A 17,941-nucleotide genomic window follows, 5' to 3' on the forward strand; every position below is an offset into this window, starting at 1 on the left:
TGCTACTTTGGATCTTATTCAGACCAGTGAAGAAAAACTGTCTGCTTAAATAGATATAACAAGAACCTTGGGTTCAAGTGAATATTCCAACTGACCACTTTGTGACTTTGTGATATAAATCATGACTATGATAGATATACACCTTAGATATTAAAGAGCAGATTTCAAACGGCTCAGTGAAAGACAATTAAGATTCAAGGAAAATTGCCACAAGAAGGATGGAAAGATCTCAAGAGTGAAATTCTGAAGATTTTATAAGTAGAGGGAAAAAATGGGAGCTGTCCAAAGGGACCAATATGGATGCACAGGGAACTGATCATCCAAGTAAATTTCTTAAAAATATATATATATATGTAAATATATATATATATATATACATAAATATATATGTGTGTGTGTGTGTCTGTGTGTCTGTGTGTCTGTGTGTGTGTGTCTGTGTGATGGAAGCAAGGGCAAATAAGTTGAAGATGAATTCAAAAGAGAAGCAAAATCTCATAAGAAAAGAATAGTGGCAGAAGTTCTAGAGCCCAGCATAAAGTTGGGTACGAATGCTAAGGATAAAAAAGAGTTGTGTTTGTTGTTTTTAAGCTATGATGGGGATGGAAGCAAATAAAGAAAGGTTAGGATAGGTAAATACGATGATGATAATGGATAAGAATGAGAACTAAGAACTACTTTCCTTTTGCTACTCTTTTCTTTTACCAGAATGATCTTTGGCCTAGGAAGAACACAACAAAAATGGTGAATCTTATGGGAGACACAAGATAAGTAAGGACATAGTAAGATATGGCTGCCTTTAATGACTTTGAGTTACCAGGCTTGGACATCTTGACATATGGTGCTGAAAGACCTAGGTCCTATGTGCTCCTACTGCTGAGATTCTCCAAGTGCTCTTGGAAAGATTTTAAAGAAAGTAAGAGCTATCTTCAGACTAAAGAAATCCCCTCAAAGCTGCCCTGTGTTCACTTTACATACATTTTTTATTTGCTTCTATATGTATTAATATTTCCCTTAGAAACAATAGATTGTAAGGTCTTTGAAGATATTTAATTTCATTTTTGCCTTTTTAGGCATTGTGCCTGGCACATAATAAATGCTTTTTAATTAATTTTAGAAAGGAGAAGAGGGTAGAAATGGAAAATTGCAGTGTATAAGTGATTATAGGTTAGGAAAATTGACACAGGCCCAAATGCTCACACCCAAAAGTTTTTATCTTCCCTTGTGAAGGTAGGTTTATGGGCGGGGGGAGGGAGGGGAAGGAAGGGTATCTTACTATCTGAGGAGTAAATTTTTCTGTGAACATGGATTATAAGGGTGACAGTCACAGATTAGTGGACTCCCATCTCATGAGTGATTCTTTTAAAAGGATTAAGAAGATTAGTCATAATAGTGCAGGGCCTTCCTATTGAGCTAGAAATGTACCCTAAATGAAACATTACATATGTATTTTTAGGTTTTTTCAATGTATTGATCAATTTTCTGATTTTTTTCTCTTCTTTCTTTAAAAAAAAGGGGGGGCAGCTGGGTAGCTCAGTGGATTGAGTACCAGGCCTAGAGACGGGAGGTCCTGGGTTCAAGTCTGGCCTCAGACACTCCCCAGCCATGTGACCCTGGGCAGGTCACTTGACCCACCATTGCCTACCCTTACCAGTCTTCTGCCTAGAAGCCAATATACAGAAGTTAAGGGTTTAAAATTAAAAACAAAATTTTTTTTTTTAATTTAAAAAAAGGCATTGTTAAGTGGAATGGTTCTCTGGGAGGAGAAAGGGAAAAAGATTTAAGAGAAAATTTAATGACATAAAATCAAAATTTATCAATAAAATTTCTTTTAAAAAATAAACTGCATTAAAAGGAATGCATATATATATATATATTAGCAAAATATTACCTATTAATTAAAAAATAGAATTATTCAAATAAGCAAAGATACCAAGTTATAGTTTTAGAAACAAGCACAGCATCTGAATTGAAAGGGGCCTGTTGTCCATCCCATGCCCAAACAAAAAATCTCTACTACAACATTCTTGACAGGTCATTCAGTTTTTGCTTGAAGCCCTCTAAAGAAGGGGAACCCGCCACCTTCTAAGGCAGTCCTTTCACTTTTGAATAGCTCTAATTCTGTTGTTTTTTTCTCAACTCTTTTAATACTTTTATTGTCGCTTTTGTTTTTACATCATAGTCACTTGTTCTTAAACCCACTCTTCTATAATAGTAATATTGAATCATTCCTACTAACAACAACAGACTTATTTACATAAAGCTAACTAACAGTATCTGTATGTATGGAGTCACTGTATCTGGCAGGGCAAACCTTATTCAGTATCTGTAGGCTCCACTTCTCTACTGAAAAGAGGATGATATGTTTCCTTATCAGTTTGTAGGTCTAATTCTAAGAAAATGTTTTCCTTACCTTATGCATAAATTTGTCCTTTTGCAACTTCTACCCATCATTATTCCTAGTTCTTCCCTTTTGGGTCAGTTTCCCCTCTCACATAACAATCTTTAAAATCCTCCAAGACAAGTTATCACATTTCCTCTAAATCTTCTCTTTTTCATACCAAACATGATCTATTCCTTAAACCAAACACTCTCATAGAGAGCCATTGTTGTTTGTCCTTGATTTTCAAAGAGGACCAAAAAGGATAATGTCTTCACTGGAGGATGAATTGGAAAGTTCTCTGCTTCACCCTCTCTTCCAAAATTGCCAAAGTCCAGTGGCAAGACAGGAGTCAGGATAGCTGGTAATGGCCCAGGATGTAGCCATCTTTGATGTTTGACCAAACCGCAAGCACTCCACAGTTCCTGCTTCAGCCTCTATGGTCTTTTGTAACAAATTGTCCTCATCTCCCCATTCTGCCAAAGCAAGTCTTTGCATGCTCGAGTTAGACATCCCCCTAACTCACCAAGAGCTTCGGGGCTTGTTAGTTGCCCTCAATCTTGTTTAGCCCATCTACCAAGATATTTTTATCATGGTGTTCCTGCTATACCTTCGTGGCGCTACAGGTGAGAGTTGAGTAAAGGGTAGACACCAAAGATGGATGAGCAGCCCTGAAAAGGGGTCAGTAAGCCCTCCCACCAGAGGTTCTAGTCCTCCCTAAACATTCCATATAGAATTAGGATATAATGATCCTTTCAGACTCATTCCTGGATAACCATACTTAGATTATTATATTCTTTTCTAAATTCCACATCTTAGGGAAGACATTGATGAGTTAAGAGGTGAGTGACCAGAATAGTAAAATTACTCAAGATCATGCCATATGATGATTAATTGAAGGAATGGGGAAAGAAAAGACAGAGAAAACAGGATCACTGTTTATACATGTTGTCATCTATGAGAATTTTTGGCTTGTTCTATTTGGTACTAAGGGATAGAATAAGGAAAAATATGTGGAAACTGAAGGAGAGATAAATTTAGGTTTATTTGTAAAAATTCCTAATATTAAAGCTACACAAATGTACAATCAGCTGCTTTGAAAGGAATTGTTTTCTCCTGACTAAAGGGTTTCATGAAATAAATAGATGGCCATTTGTTATGCTGTAAAGATAATTTGTGTTTAGATATTTTCTGAGGTCTTGTTCAACTTTTAAAAAGTGATCTTGTGATTCTATGAGCTTGACTGTTATTTCTGCGAACATTCTAGAACTCACTGTTAAAAGCATGGCATATGAACCTTCAGGAAAAGATTTCAGGAAAAACTTTTAACACAGGCTAATTAGAGATGGGTTAGATCGGAGAATGCTACAAACGCCATATGCATAGATTCCAGAAAAGCATTTGATAAAGTTTCTCATGTTGTCCTTGTGGATCAGAGAGAAATGGAGAGGCTAGATGATAAGCAGAGTTAGGTAGATGTGGAACTGTATGAAGGACCAGACCTAAAAAGTAGTCATTAATGGCTAGCTATCATCTTGGAAGGAGGTCTTTGGCAGAGTAACCCCAGAGACTGATCTGTTCTTTCTCCTCATTGTGCAATTTTTTAAAAGCCCTTAAAGTCTTAGAATCAGTACTAAGTAATGATTCCAAGGAAGAAGGATTGTAATAGCTAGACAACTGGGGAAAAGTGGCTTTGCCCAGGGTCACATGACTAGGGAGTGACTGAGGTCAGATATGAATCCAGGACTTCCTCTCTCCAGGCCTGCCTCTCTATCTACTGAGCCACTTAGCTGACCCTGTGCAATGTTTTGTTTTGGTTTTTAAACCTTTACTTTCCATCTTGGAGTCAATACTGTGTATTGGCTCCAAGGTAGAAGAGTGGTAAGGGCTAGGCAACGGGGGTTAAGTGACTTGCCCAGGGTCACACAGCTGGGAAGTGTCTGAAGCCAGATTTGAACCTAGGACCTCCCATCTCTAGGCTTGGCTCTCAATCCACTGACCTACCCAGCTGGGCCCCCCTCCCTCCCATGTGCAATGTTTTCTAAGCAGAGTCTTAGATGAGGCTATAAATAATGTGCTTATTAGATTTAAATATGATACAAATCTAGAAAGGATAGCTCATATATAAGAAGAGAAGTATGGATCCAAAAAGATACCAACAGTCTACAATGATGACTCACAATGAATGAGATGAAATGTAATAGAGATAAATGTGAAGTTCTACTCATGGCCTCCAAAAATCAATCCCACAGGTATAGAAGGTAAGAGAAATGTCTAGCAAAATAGTTATGTGAGAAGATCTGAGGCTATTAGTGGATTGCAAATTCAACATGAGTCAACAGCATAACATGGGAGCCAAAAAACACAAAAAAACATACAAATACCATCCTGGGATGCATTAAAAGTGTAGTACCCAGACCGAGGGAAGTGAGTGCCCCACTATATTCTGATCTGATTAGAATATGGAGTCGTATTCTGTTCTTGGGTGCCACATTTTAGGAAGGATATAGGCAAAAGGGCAATCATAACGGTTGGAGGACAGGATCAAGACAAAACAAACCAAAGCACATCCTATTAGGATTGCCTGAAGGACCTGGGAATGTTTAGCTCGGAAAAGAGAAGACAGAGGGGACAAGATCACAATCTTCAAGTTTTCAATGGGCTCTCCTATAGAAGAGGAATCTGGTTTATTCTATTTTGTTCTGGAAGGTACAGCTGGAAACAATGGGTTGAAGTTGCAGCAAGGCAGATTTAGGCTTGATGAAAGGAAAACTTCCTAGCAATTAGAGCTGTCCCAAAGTGGAATGGGCTGCCCCAGGAGGGAGCTTGTTTCTCCTCTTTGAAGATCTTCAAGCCCAGGCTAGATGCCCATTTTTTTTTTTTTTTGGTTGGATGGGCAGGATGGCATTGTAGGAGGGATTCTTGATCCAATATGGTTTGGGCTAGATGGCCTCTGTGGTCCCTTCCAGTTTGTGATTCCGTAAATTATTTGTTGAAAATGCAGCCTGACAGGTCTGTGAAAGGTAGGAAAGGAGAGCTCTTGATAGACAGCCAAACCCATTCAGGCCTGCCCAAGTTGCCTTGGTGATGGGGTGGGAGGGGGAGGAAGCGGAGGAGGGAGCAGTGGCGAGAGAACAAGAGGGGAGTCATTAAATGAGAGCCTCGGGTCTTTTTAGCTTTCTCTGAAGAGGCCACCTTTTCCCTCTCTCCACTCTGGCTGCCTCTTGCAGGCTGCACAATTCCAGCTGCCTGCTCCCTGAAGCAGTTTGGGGACCCCCCAAACCTTTGGCTTGGTTTGTAACATCTGCTCCGGCAAATAGACTACATGGAGGTTTGGAATAGCCCATGGCGCAGTCTCTGAGCCTCTTTCTGTAAAATTTTGAAATATGTATGAAAAGCCTCCTTGAGTCGGTTTCACTAGAAAACTTCATGTTCAATGTCTCTTTAAAATCACTCATAAAAATATTGTAAGTAATGTTGGCCTTGGATTCTTTCAGAACGTGAAACCATGTCACGAGAGAATGGGTTTAGCAGAAGAGTGACGCGATCAGATCCATAATCTTAGGAAGATTCTGTTGGCAGCTTGAGTAGAGTTGACGGGGGAGGCAGGAGGCAGAGAAATTTCCTCAAATAATATGAGATAACATATTGCTTGAACCATTGAATTGGCCTCCTAAGTGGTCTCCCTGCCTCTTGAATAGAGGAGTGACTGTGAAGGGAGAGAAGGTGAAGGATGCAAGAGATATCCTAGAATGCAAGGAGTATGTCTGGGTAGGCAGACTCCATGTTTTCTCTGGACTCTTTGCCCCCTCATAATGCTTTGGGGCCCAAAGAGCTTTGCTAATCTTGAGAAGGTCCTGAGCTTGAAGAACTAGGGAGTTGTCTGAGTGTGGGTGGTTTTGAGAAGAGGAGAGCTGGAAAGCAGAAACAGAGAGAACAGAAAAATTCTGGTTAATGTGTTTCATTCTTGCCAGATCTGGTGGCAAGATTTAGCACTAGGTTCTCTCTTCATAAAATTGTTCCTGAAGTTGTGGGACTCTGCCAGTGTGGTCCAGACCTGGTAAAAGCAGCAACAAGATGCTTTTCTCCTCATTTGGGATTCCTATCCAGAGAAGTTTCCATGCCAGCTTAAAGCTTTTCTAATTTCCAGGTTTCCAGAGTACTCCTAGAGCTGCAGAAAGGTTTCCTATAATCTTCCATGAATGACTGAGTTCCCTCCTTCTTCACCTAGAGCAGATAGAAGGACTGTTAGGGAACTGACATGACCTGGACACTCTCTGGGTCACTTTCTCACAATGCAGAGGCAAACAAGAGTGATAGGGCCTGAATTCACAATAGGAAACTGGGAAGGCAGATCAAATTGCTTGCCAGCCTGGGATTGGGGAAGGAAGGAGGGAGGGAGATGATTTGGATCATATGACTTCAGAAAGCTTATGTGGAAATTTATGATGTGTAACTGGTAAAAAATAAAATCAGAGAAAGAAAGAAAAAAGAAAAATGGGGAGACCATTTGTTGTGGAAATCTGTGGGAGGGTGTATATTTCAGTCTAGGTGAGAAATTTGCCTCACCTATTCTGTTGTTTTGTTAAATATCTTTTGCTTTCAACTTAATATGGCTTCTGGTTGGCCTAATAGTGGGGACTCATTAGCTATGATTTTGAGTAAGACTGAACCAAAGCATACCTTGCACCTGGGACAGCTTTCAGAAGGCTTTAAATTGAACAGTACTTGGTCTACAAGATGAATAATCCACAGGACTTGACAATTATCAAGTTATGACCCTGCTCAGAACTTTTTTCTTCTTTCAAACCAGACTAGTGAGTGGTAGCTCATAGTACACTGGATTTGGAATTAGGAAGACCAGAATTTGTATCCTGCCTCAGACTCTTACTAACTCTGTGACTCTGGGCAAGTCATTTATTTATTATTCCTACTTTTTTTGCATTTGTTTGCCATGTTTTTATGCCCTAGTACATGGTGAATCTTTGTGAATGTACCATGTGCTTCTGGAAAGAATGTGTATTCCTTTTTGTCCCTGTTTATTTTTCTCCATATATCTATTAACTTCAATTTTTCTAAGATTTCATTCACAACTCTTACCTATTTCTTGTTTATTTTTTGGTTTAATTTACCTAGATCTGATAGAGGAAGGTTCAGGTCTCCCACTAGTATAGTCTTATTATCTATTTCCTTCTTAAGGTCCACTAATTTCTCCTTTAGAAATTTGGATGCTATACTATTTGGTGCATATATGTTGAGTACTAATATTTCCTCATTGTCTATACTGCCTTTTATCAGGATGTAATTACCTTCCCTATCTCTTTTAACTAGATCAAGTTTTACTTTGACTTTGTCAGATATCATGATTGCGACTGCTGCCTTCTTTTTCTCAGTTGATGGGCAAGTCATTTAAACCCCTTTCAGACTCAGAGGTTGCACAATGGATAAAGCACCTGCCTGGAGTCAAGAAGACCTGAGTTCAAATCTGGTCTGATACTCACTAGTTATATGATTCTGGGCAAGTCAAACTGCTTGCCTCAGTTTCCTCAATGTAAAATGATCTGGAAAAGGAAATGGCAAAATACTTCAGTATCTTTATCAAGAAAACCTCAATGGAGTCACAAAGAGTCAGAGAGGACTAAAACTACCAACTGATGACAATAGACTCAGATATTTAATCTGTAGAATGAGGATAATGATAGCATCTGCCTCTTAAGGTTGTTGTGAGCATTAAATGAGATATAATTGAGGTCCTGGGTTCAAATCTACCCTCAGACATTTCCTAGCTGTGTGATCCTGAGCAAGTCACTTAATCCCAATGGCCTAGTCCTTACCACTTTTCTGCCTTGGAATCAATACTTAGTATTGATTATAAGATAGAAAATGAGATTTTTTTTTTAATGAGAGAGCTATAACATAAAGGACTTTGAACTCTTAAAACACTATATATATATGTGTGTGTGTGTGTGTAAATATATAATATGTATGTGTGTTATTGCCTTTGTGTATGATGTTTCATTTTTTAATGGTGTTCTATTTTATACTTTTATTTTGGCTTTTTCTCTAGTTGTAAACTTATCGACGAGAAGAATTGTGTAATCTATTTCTTCTGAATCTCTGCACACTATGAGTACTATGTGCTACTAGGTGAGTTTTAGAATCATAGACGATAGCTTTTGATTCTTTTTGGTCTACAAGGGATTTTACTTTCTTTAATAGAAGAAAAAATCAAGTAGAGAATGAATGATGACTTCTTGGGCTTTTTATGGTGGGAATTCCTTTTGGACTTATGGATTCTTTTCAAAAATGACTATTGACCCAGCTATTGTATATCTTTCCTCCTTCATGCACCACCCCTTTCATGTTATTATTCTTACCCCTAACAATGTAACCTAGTGGAAACTTAAAGGAAAAAAGAGCAGACTTAGAAGCCTAGAGACCTGCTACAGTATTGTAAAATAAAACATTGAAAAAAGTAATGCATTATTATAAGTGTAGGTTATTATTATTTATCTATCAATTGTAATTTCTATAAGTATTTTACTTCCCTAGTAGAATGAGTAGATAAAAACAATTCGTTCCAATGGCCATGAAAGTGGCTGAAACAAGTGCTGTAGAGTAGCTTGTTCAGACATCAAAGATCCCAAGGTCATCCACTTCTGCCTGGGTCATCACCAATCTTCTTGACTTTTGTCCTGCCACTGGATTTCAATGGTTCTGGAAGAAATAATGAGGCTGAAGACTCATTTAAATCCAATTTATGCTTTAGGCAAAAGACATTGCCAGTGACATAATTTTGTCCTTTTCAAGTATGAAGGACAACAATCAACTAACCAAATATTTGTTCTGAGAATGTTTGTTAGTATATGTACAAGGTCCCCTTGGTATAATGGAAAGAGTGCTTAGTTTAGAGTCTTGACTCTGTGACCATGGGCAAATAGTCTAAGCCTCAATTTTCTTATCTATAAATGGGAAATTATAACACTTGCACTAATCAATGTTGGATTTTATTTTAAAATTTGTTTGTTACATTAAAATTCCCAGATATCTTCTTCCTTCTCTTCTCTCCCCTAAAATATATATAGAGCTTTGTCAAATTTATAACAATATGAGCCATTTTCCAATGAAAAAATAGTCCAAAGATATGTACAGTTTTAGGATGAAGAAATAAAAGGTACATATAACCATATAAAAATGCTATAAATCCTTATTGATTAGAAAAATACAAATCAAAACAACTGAAATATCAGTTGCTATGGAAAGCACTGGGGATACAAAGAAAGGCAAAAGACAATCTCTGATGACAAGGAGCTCATAGTCTAATGGGAGTGATGATAAGCAAACAACTACTGTATAAACAAGATAAATATGGGATAAGTTAGAAATAATCAACAGAAGGGAGACACTAGAATTAAGGGGGATTGGAAAAGCCTTCCTCAAAAATGTAGGATTGTAGCTGAGACTTGAAAGAAGCTAGGGAAACCAGGAGGAGAGCATTCCAGGCATGGAGGACAGCCAAAAATGTAGATTTAGAGTGTCTTGTTTGAGTGAAGCAAGGAGGCCAGTTGTTACTGGATGGAAGAATACATGATGAAGAGGGCACGTTGTAAGAAGACTGGAAAGGTAAGAAAGGATCTGGTTCTGAAGGACAAATGGCAGACAAAATATTTTATATTTGATCTCTGTCAGTGATAGGGAGTTTATTGGAGTTTATCGAAGATGTGTGTGTGGTGGGGTCAAACATTAGAAAGGTCCCTTTGACAACTGGTTGGAGGGAGGACTTGAAGAGACTTATGGTAGGGAGACTAACCTGTAGATCAGTGAAATAGTCCAGGCTAAAAGTGATGAGGGCCTGAACCAAAATTGGCAGTGTCAGAGAAGAGGAATTATGTGTGAGAGATGTTGTGAAGGTAAAATCAACAAACCTTGGAAATGGATTGAATTTGGTGGAGAGGAGCAGTGAGAGAGAGGAGTCAAGGAATGGATTTAGGTTCCAATTATGGGTGACTTGGGAGAATGCTGCTACCCTGCACCATTAATAGGGAAGTTTGGAAGAAGTGAGATTTTTTTGGAGAATCACTTCAATTTTGGGAAGGTTAAAATGGCTACTCAACACTCAAGTTGCAAATGTCCAATAGGCAGTTGGAAAGTAGATACTGGAGGCAAACAAAGATAGATTTGAGAATCCTCAGCATAGATAAGAGAATCAAACCCTTGAATGTTGTTGCTAAGCTCACCAAGTGAAATAGTATAAAGGGGAAGAAGGCCCAAGCATCCAGTTGTCAGTAGATCCTTAACTGTGAAGAACCAGAAAAGGAGACAGAGAAGACAGTTAGGTAGAAGAATCTGATAATCTAGAGAAAAAACTGTACCGCGAAGAGAATGAACAATGTTAAAGCTAGAGTGATAAAAAAGCAAAGGGGCAGAGATAAAACCAGTAGACTTGGCAATTAAGGTATTAGTAACTTTGGAGAAAGCAATTTCAGTTGAACGTTGAGGTTGAAAACTAGAAAGTAAAAGAAGCAGAGGAACCTTTTGTGGACTGCCCGCCTCTCAAGTTTAGCCACAAAAGGAAGGAGATAATCTGATCCTGTGAAGGTTTTTGATGACTTGGGTTAATAATTTCTTTTGGGGGTGGGGTGGGGCTTGTTCCCCAACCGTAAAACTAGAGGGCTGTACTATATATGCATATGTTGATAATTTTTACAAAATCTGCTCTGGAGATAAAATGGATATAAAAATGAGTCTGGTGCTTTGTTTGCTTAGTTCTGTTCTTTTTTTGGGTTAATTAAGCGATGGCTAGTTTCTGCAATCCTTTCCAACATAGGAGTTTTAGGATTTGATGAATGCGGTCATCGAGGTCGGCACGCCTTGCAGACGCTTGGGTTAGGGGGAAATCAAAGACGAAGAAGACGAAGATGACAACCAACCACATATTAGTCCTCTCAGACCTGCAGGTTTCTGACGTCCCGAGCATAAGGTAAAACGTAAATTCTACACCGGCCCTTGGGGGCGGGACCAAGAGAAACGAGAACTTAGAAACCGAACTATGCACGCGGGTCTGAGGGTCTCTTTCCTTCAACCAAGCCACGAGAGCGGCGGCGTGGAGCATGATGGGACTTGTAGTCACCGCCCTCCGCTAGGGCCAGTGGCCCCACATCTAGAGAACTACGCTTCCCGTGAGGCAGCGGATCAAAGAGGTTCCCTTTTAATTAACTTTATTCGTCAAACTGCTTTGAGGACAGATCAGAGAGGGCGGGGGCCACGGGGGCCGCGGCGGCGGCTGGAGCATTAATAGTGGCGGCCGCGCAATTTCTGCCGCTGCCGGGGTGGGGGCGGCAAGATGGCGGACGGGTTTGGCGGCAAAGAGAAATGCAGCGACCAGAGGTTGGTCTCGCTGCCCTTGTCTCGCATCCGGGTGATCATGAAAAGCTCCCCCGAGGTGTCCAGCATCAATCAAGAGGCGCTGGTGCTCACGGCCAAGGCCACGGTGAGTCGAAGGAGCAGAGACGGGGAGAGGACAGAGGGAGGGGAAATGAGGGGGAGGGGGAGAAGGGGAGGTGTCCAAGCTTCCCCCAACGGCCGCGTCCCGCGCGCCGCCCCCTGGGAGCCGCTGCTGCCCCGTGCGCACGCGCTGCCTGTCCTGGCGCGAGCACGAGCCCGCGCCGCTGGCCCTTTGGCTGCTGTCTTTGGAAGCCTCGGGAAGGGACACTCTTCAAAAAGAAAAAAAAAAGAAGACGTCCAATGGGACTCGCAGAGAGCGCAGTCTTGGCGGAGACTGATCCCGCGTGGTAGCCCTCGTGGGTGCAGAATTGTAGGTTCCAGGGCACCCCAACCCCTATGTTGCAATTGACTAGCGCGGAACAACCCTAAAAACCCCTATGCTGGCGCGACAAAACGCAAAGGAAACGTGACAGCCAGGCTAGGGAGAAAAGTTCGGGACGTCGGATGGAAACCATTCTGTACAAAGTTCTATGATTGGTTCTCCTTCCACCCCGTTTAGTTCATCAGAAAAGATGAACTTAATTACAGCGAGAGGGATTTAGAGTAAGATCATCTTAAACATAAAGGCCGTTAGGAAGACAGTGACATATTAATAAAGGAAATTGAAGAGGATAATAGGATTTTAAAAGTAAAAGCTTTCCAAAAAATCCAGCCCGCATTTTTCGGTCCATGGGTTATTTTTGATTTGTGTGGGTGGTTTTGGGGGTGGGGGTGGGGGTAAGTGACCTTTTACTAAGGTTCTCTTCTTCCCCAGCACTGGTTGGAAGTGCCCTTGACTCTCCTGGCCAAATGCAATATGAGACATTGCAGCTGTGTTATGTCTTCCTCGCAAATTCTATTCCAAGGCGCTCAGCAGAACGGAATCAATCTAGAGAACAAATCTGAACTGTAGAGTTGAGAGAAGGAATGTGCTTTTTCTGTGATTTTGGATAGAGACTGGACCTTAAGACAGTTGTAAAAAAAAAAAAAACAAGAGATCATCTAGTAGACATAGCAAGACGACTAGCATTTAAAAAGTACTTTTAAGATTTGCAGATGCTTTACAAATATTATCTAATTTTGTTCTCACACCAACCCTAAGAGATAGGCATTGTTATTTTCCCCATTTTACAAATGAGGAACCTGAGGCACAGAAGTTAAGTGACTTGTCTGGTCACAGAGTTAGTAAGCAATCTATTACCCATTATGCTTTTCAAGGTCCCTTCCTAACCAATGACAGTGACTGACAATCTTTACATTTCAGATGATTGTATAGTCTCCAAATCCCTCCTGATGTAATTCTATTTTGAGTTTAAAAGAAGAGGAACTAGTTGTAATAATTTTGCATATAGTGGTTGCTTTAAACATTCTGGCTCCTCATAATAACTTTTAATCTTCGTTAAAATGTACCTCAGCCAACGAGCACTTTTTTTCTCCTGAACTCTTTCCTTTAATGGGTTTCAAAACTAAACACAAAATGCTTGCCTAGAGTTGAATAAAGTACATTTTACAGTGTTTTATGATTGTTGACACTTTTTTTTAAAACTGAAATATTTCTGAATTGATTCCTAGTGGACTTGTGGTCTTCTTGGTTGGAGCTCATCATAGCAAAAAGTTTCTCAAGATGTTGCCATTTCTCAAGATAGTCATAGGGTTTACTTGTGTTATTTTTTAAGGCCTCATCATGTAGGTTTGGGCTAGAGACTTTTTCCAACTCCTTTGCTGATATCACCTCATCCCTGGAAGTATCCTCCAATCCAGCAGCAACTGGAAAACAATTACCTCCTTGACTGAAAAAGTATGGACTAGACAAGCCAAACTTTGGGGACCGCAACACAGTCCAGTCTGGTGCTTTGCATCAGTTTAAGAGATATTTTTGTCTATCCTCAGCATGGAGGAGTTGAGCTGGGAGCAAGAAGTCTGGCCAGCTTTACAAACTCCCAACTCATTGGCTTCATTATCTGGTTTGCAGTGGTGTGAATTACCAGAACTTCAGATATAACCATATTCAAATGGAAGGTAAAAAAATTGCATCTCTAGAGCCAAATGTGATTTTTTTTTTTGGATAATCTACATTACTTTTCTCCTCCATTACTATAGGTAACTGATCATTGGCTGAGTTACTGATTCATTGCCCTATCAATCGTTGATAAATTTATAAAAGTAGTAAATCTAAAATAAATTTTTGTAGAATGACCATTTGCTACCCTTCCCCTAGCATTAAACTGATAACTACATGTAATGTTGTCATTATACCTCCTGGAGTGATCTTAAAGCCTATAATGCAATTTAAACTTGAAATTATTCAAACTTGGTATGAATTTAAATTAAACAAAGTACCAGAATGTTTCCTGAATTTTCATCTTTTTCCATCTTATTTTAGGAACTCTTTGTTCAGTATCTAGCCACCTATTCCTATAAACATGGCAGTGGAAAGGAGAAGAAAGCACTTATTTACAGTGATTTATCAAATACTGCAGAAGAGTCGGAAACCTTTCAATTTCTTTCAGGTACTTAGCTTTTCAAACAGCCTGTAAACATGCCTGGTAGTTTGTAGTTTGGGTTTCATATTGCAGTCATGAAAATAGAACCCTCCCTGATTGAAATTGCCTCAGGTTTCTAAATATAGCATGTATGCAGGTAGATGAATGCTTGGCAGGTTTGGCAAGAATAACAGGGATTTCATCAGATCGGGGATTCAGCCCCTACTCTGAAAACAAAGATCAAAACTAGTCTTTGCAGCTCTAGAAAAAGCAAGGCTTTCGCCTGTTGTTATGGGATAGCATCACAATGAAAAATATTTTAGTTTCGTGCCCATTGCTACAGTTGTCCAAAGGTAGTCCGTATCTTGTCAGTTTTAAAAGTGGTGAGAGTAGCTTGTCTGGCAATTCAGTTTAATCTGCAATCAGTGACAGGCATATCTTTTATCATTTGTTTTTCTGATATTTTCCAAAAGCCTGTCCTTAATTCTTTCATTCTTTACAAGGTGATAGAAACAGGCATTTCTAGCATGAGTTGGTAGTCTTTGAAAGATATATTTGTGGTTGTCTATTACAACAGTTTGCTGATACAATAATTTTTGTTTCAAGATATATTACCAAAGAAGATTTTAGCCAGCAAATACCTGAAAATGCTTAAGGAAGAGAAGGGGGAAGGAGAAGAAGATGAAGAAGAGGAAGAAGAGGAGGAGGAAGAAGACGATGAGAGTGAGGATGAAGAAGCTGAATCTTAAAACATAAAAGCAATATTATAATTAGCCTAAATTGTGCTACCAACCCTACTCAGGCCCCTTTCTCCTAAATAAAGTACAGAGCTGTTCCATTTCATCCCCATACAGAATTTTATATCCAGTCCATTAATCCATTTCAGCCTGAGGAAAATTTACTTGGTTTGCATTACATTTGAAGGTATCACTAAGCTGCGTATTTATTCTAATATCTTATTTGTCTTATTAAACATTGAACTTCTACATCCTTAAGGGAAATAAACATGAAATGCTTATCTTTTTAATTGATATAGATTTAAGGTCTAGTGATAGTAAATGTAAATTAATATATGTATATTATGAAATTATTTTACTTGTGGACCATACTCATTTTCAGTTGAACATTTAGTTTATTTTTGGTTAAATATGTAGTATATAGCATATTACATATTAATTTCTGTATAGCAAAAAATTTTTACTATTTGATAAAAGAGTGCTTATTTTTTTTACTGTAAAAGATTTTTCCATTCTGTATTTTTAAAAAATGTACATAATTTTTCCCTCAATAAAATGGTCCATAAATCAGAACAAGCCTGGGCTACTGTCATACTATGCTTCTTTTGATTTTTTTTTTCAGTAGGCCCACTTGCTAGAGAACCCTAAATGTAGAATCAAGAAATAGCCGGAGGATTTCCAACAGGTTCTTTGGGGGAAACTTCAAATCCTAGTTCTAAAAGACATTAAAAAATATTTTTCAAGAATGCTAATCAATGCAGTGTTCTGTGTGAAGGAGATTCTTCCCCCACACACACAAGTGTCATCAACTCCTGTTGACTAACTGCAGTGAGCCTAAACTCTATTGTGTGAAGGAAATCATTAGGTAAATTGAGTCCCGAGGATAGAATGGCAGCTGGGAAAGGGTAGCAAAACAGTAGAGAGATCCTGAGATGGTTCCTGAGATGTGATGCATGAGAGTTAGTGGGTGGAGAAAAGGTTTGATAAACTGAGAAAAGAGCGGATTTCAGGCTCTTCTCTTTCTTGCTTGTTGCTGACTGAATTTCCTGGTGAGCATGGCTTGGGGGCCCTAATGGCCACCACAGAATAGCAAGCTAAATGGAGCAATAGGGAAAGTATCTTTTCCATCTCTCTCTTATTTTTTCCATCTTTTCCCCCTATTACTTTTGATTAATAAAATTATTAATTTACAGCCAGCCTCTTAATTTTCCTTCTTACAGCTCAAGTGAACAATTTCAGATGAACCATGCAATGGTTTTCCTCCTGACAATGGTGATACACTCAGCATTCGAATGAGACGTATTTTTTGGACATGGCCATTGTAGAAATGTGTTTTTCTTGTCTATGCATTGTTGAAATAAAGTTTTTTGTTTTTCTTTTCTTTTTTCAGGAGGGAAAGAGAAAAAACAGAATTTAGTAATTTAAAAAATTAAAACTATTTTCCTCTCTTTGGGCAGAGGTTATGGAAGGACTTACGCTTTTGTATACTGAAAACAAATCCCATCAGGTCCTCTTCTTTCATATTGGACACACAATTGAGAACTATGCCCAGGCTTTCTCTACAGAATTGTGCAACTTTCAGCATATTTTTTACTGCAGATGACTATATCTAGAGTATTTATTTTCCACCATAAATTCCTAGAGTAAAAATGCCCTTTTTTTGGGGTTTTTTTGCTAACCCCCAGGCTTTGCTCTAAGCCTCTACAAATATCCAGTTAGTGAACAATGCCTTTGTTTCTACCTTTGTGTTATGTCCTTTAAAGGAGTTTGGTCCCAAAGAAGACTATAATGCTAGAACTCGGAGCTAGATTAAATTTTCCTTTATAAGTAATCTAAAATATCCCACTGTGTTTAAATACCTCTAGCGATGGGGGAATCCAATTGAAAGCTGCATTGTCACTTCCACTCGGTGAAAAGGGAATTTATCCTTTCCCCCTTTTTGACTACGGATACCTAGCATGAGTTTGAACTTGGGCCAAAAGCAAAGACTATGTGAGGAAAATCATTGGATAAATTTCGTCATGAGGGCAGAACAACAGCCAGAAAAATGGAGCAAGGCAGCCAAGAATATCTCGAGATAGCAGAGCGGATTTCCCAGGCACTGCCCCCCGGGCGACCCGGGCAAATTAGAAAACTATGGTTGGCTCCTGAGATGTGACAGGTGATAGTGGGCAGAGAAAAGACTTTATAAAGATGAACGAGGAGGAAATGGGGTCTTGGCGTGTGTGCTGATGATGCTGACCGGACTCAGTGGCGAGTGTAGCAAGGAGTCCCAAAATGGCAGCCACAGACTAGCCAGCTAAATACCTATTCTTTCCCTCCTACTACTTTTAATTTAATAAAGTTCTTAATCTACAGCCAGTCTCTTAATTCTTACAACTCATTTGCCTTCGTTTCTGTTTCACAAGTAGAGAATCCTGGCTGTAATCATTTTTACAAATATAAGATGAGAGGCATGCATAGATAGTTTGGAAAAAAATCTGGGAATTTTAGTGAATTGCAAACCCAATAAGTAAGCAGCATGAAGAACCCAATGCCATCTTGGGCCACATTGAGACACAGCTTCCAAAATTAAGGTGATAGTTCCTTTGCTACCACCCTTGTTAGACCCCATCTTGAGCACTGTTTAATTCTCAACATTAAAAAGCTGGAGACAATCCAGAAGGCAACCAGGATCATGAAGGGATTTGAGGCCATGCCACGCAAACATCTGTTGAAATAACTGGGAATATTTAGCTTTGAGATGGAAACAGGAGGAGAGAAGGTGGAAATAACTTTTCAAGCATTTGATCAGCTCTCAGGTAGAAGAGAGATTAGATTTGTTCTCTTTGGCTTCAGAAGGAAGAACCAGGAGCTGCAGA

General features: G+C 39.3%; 1 protein-coding gene across 1 annotated transcript; it reads left to right on the forward strand.

The window, feature by feature from the left end:
- The first annotated feature begins 11,644 nt into the window (after positions 1-11,644).
- CHRAC1 (chromatin accessibility complex subunit 1) lies at positions 11,645-15,462 on the forward strand. Its single transcript, XM_044658297.1, has 3 exons — positions 11,645-11,867; positions 14,244-14,370; positions 14,950-15,462. The coding sequence occupies exons 1-3, from the start codon at positions 11,721-11,723 to the stop codon at positions 15,090-15,092; spliced, it is 417 nt and encodes a 138-aa protein (XP_044514232.1). The 5' UTR covers positions 11,645-11,720; the 3' UTR covers positions 15,093-15,462.
- The last annotated feature ends 2,479 nt before the right edge of the window (positions 15,463-17,941 follow it).

Source organism: Gracilinanus agilis, chromosome 1, assembly GCF_016433145.1.
Source record: "Gracilinanus agilis isolate LMUSP501 chromosome 1, AgileGrace, whole genome shotgun sequence".
Lineage (NCBI taxonomy): Eukaryota > Metazoa > Chordata > Mammalia > Didelphimorphia > Didelphidae > Gracilinanus > Gracilinanus agilis.

Bases quoted from the DNA above. Each gene is read 5' to 3' on its own strand.
- CHRAC1 (XM_044658297.1), top strand. From the start codon at position 11,721: ATGGCGGACGGGTTTGGCGGCAAAGAGAAATGCAGCGACCAGAGGTTG. The intron at 11,868-14,243 runs GTGAGTCGAAGG...ATCTTATTTTAG, and splicing joins TGCTCACGGCCAAGGCCACG to GAACTCTTTGTTCAGTATCT. The intron at 14,371-14,949 runs GTACTTAGCTTT...TTTTGTTTCAAG, and splicing joins AACCTTTCAATTTCTTTCAG to ATATATTACCAAAGAAGATT.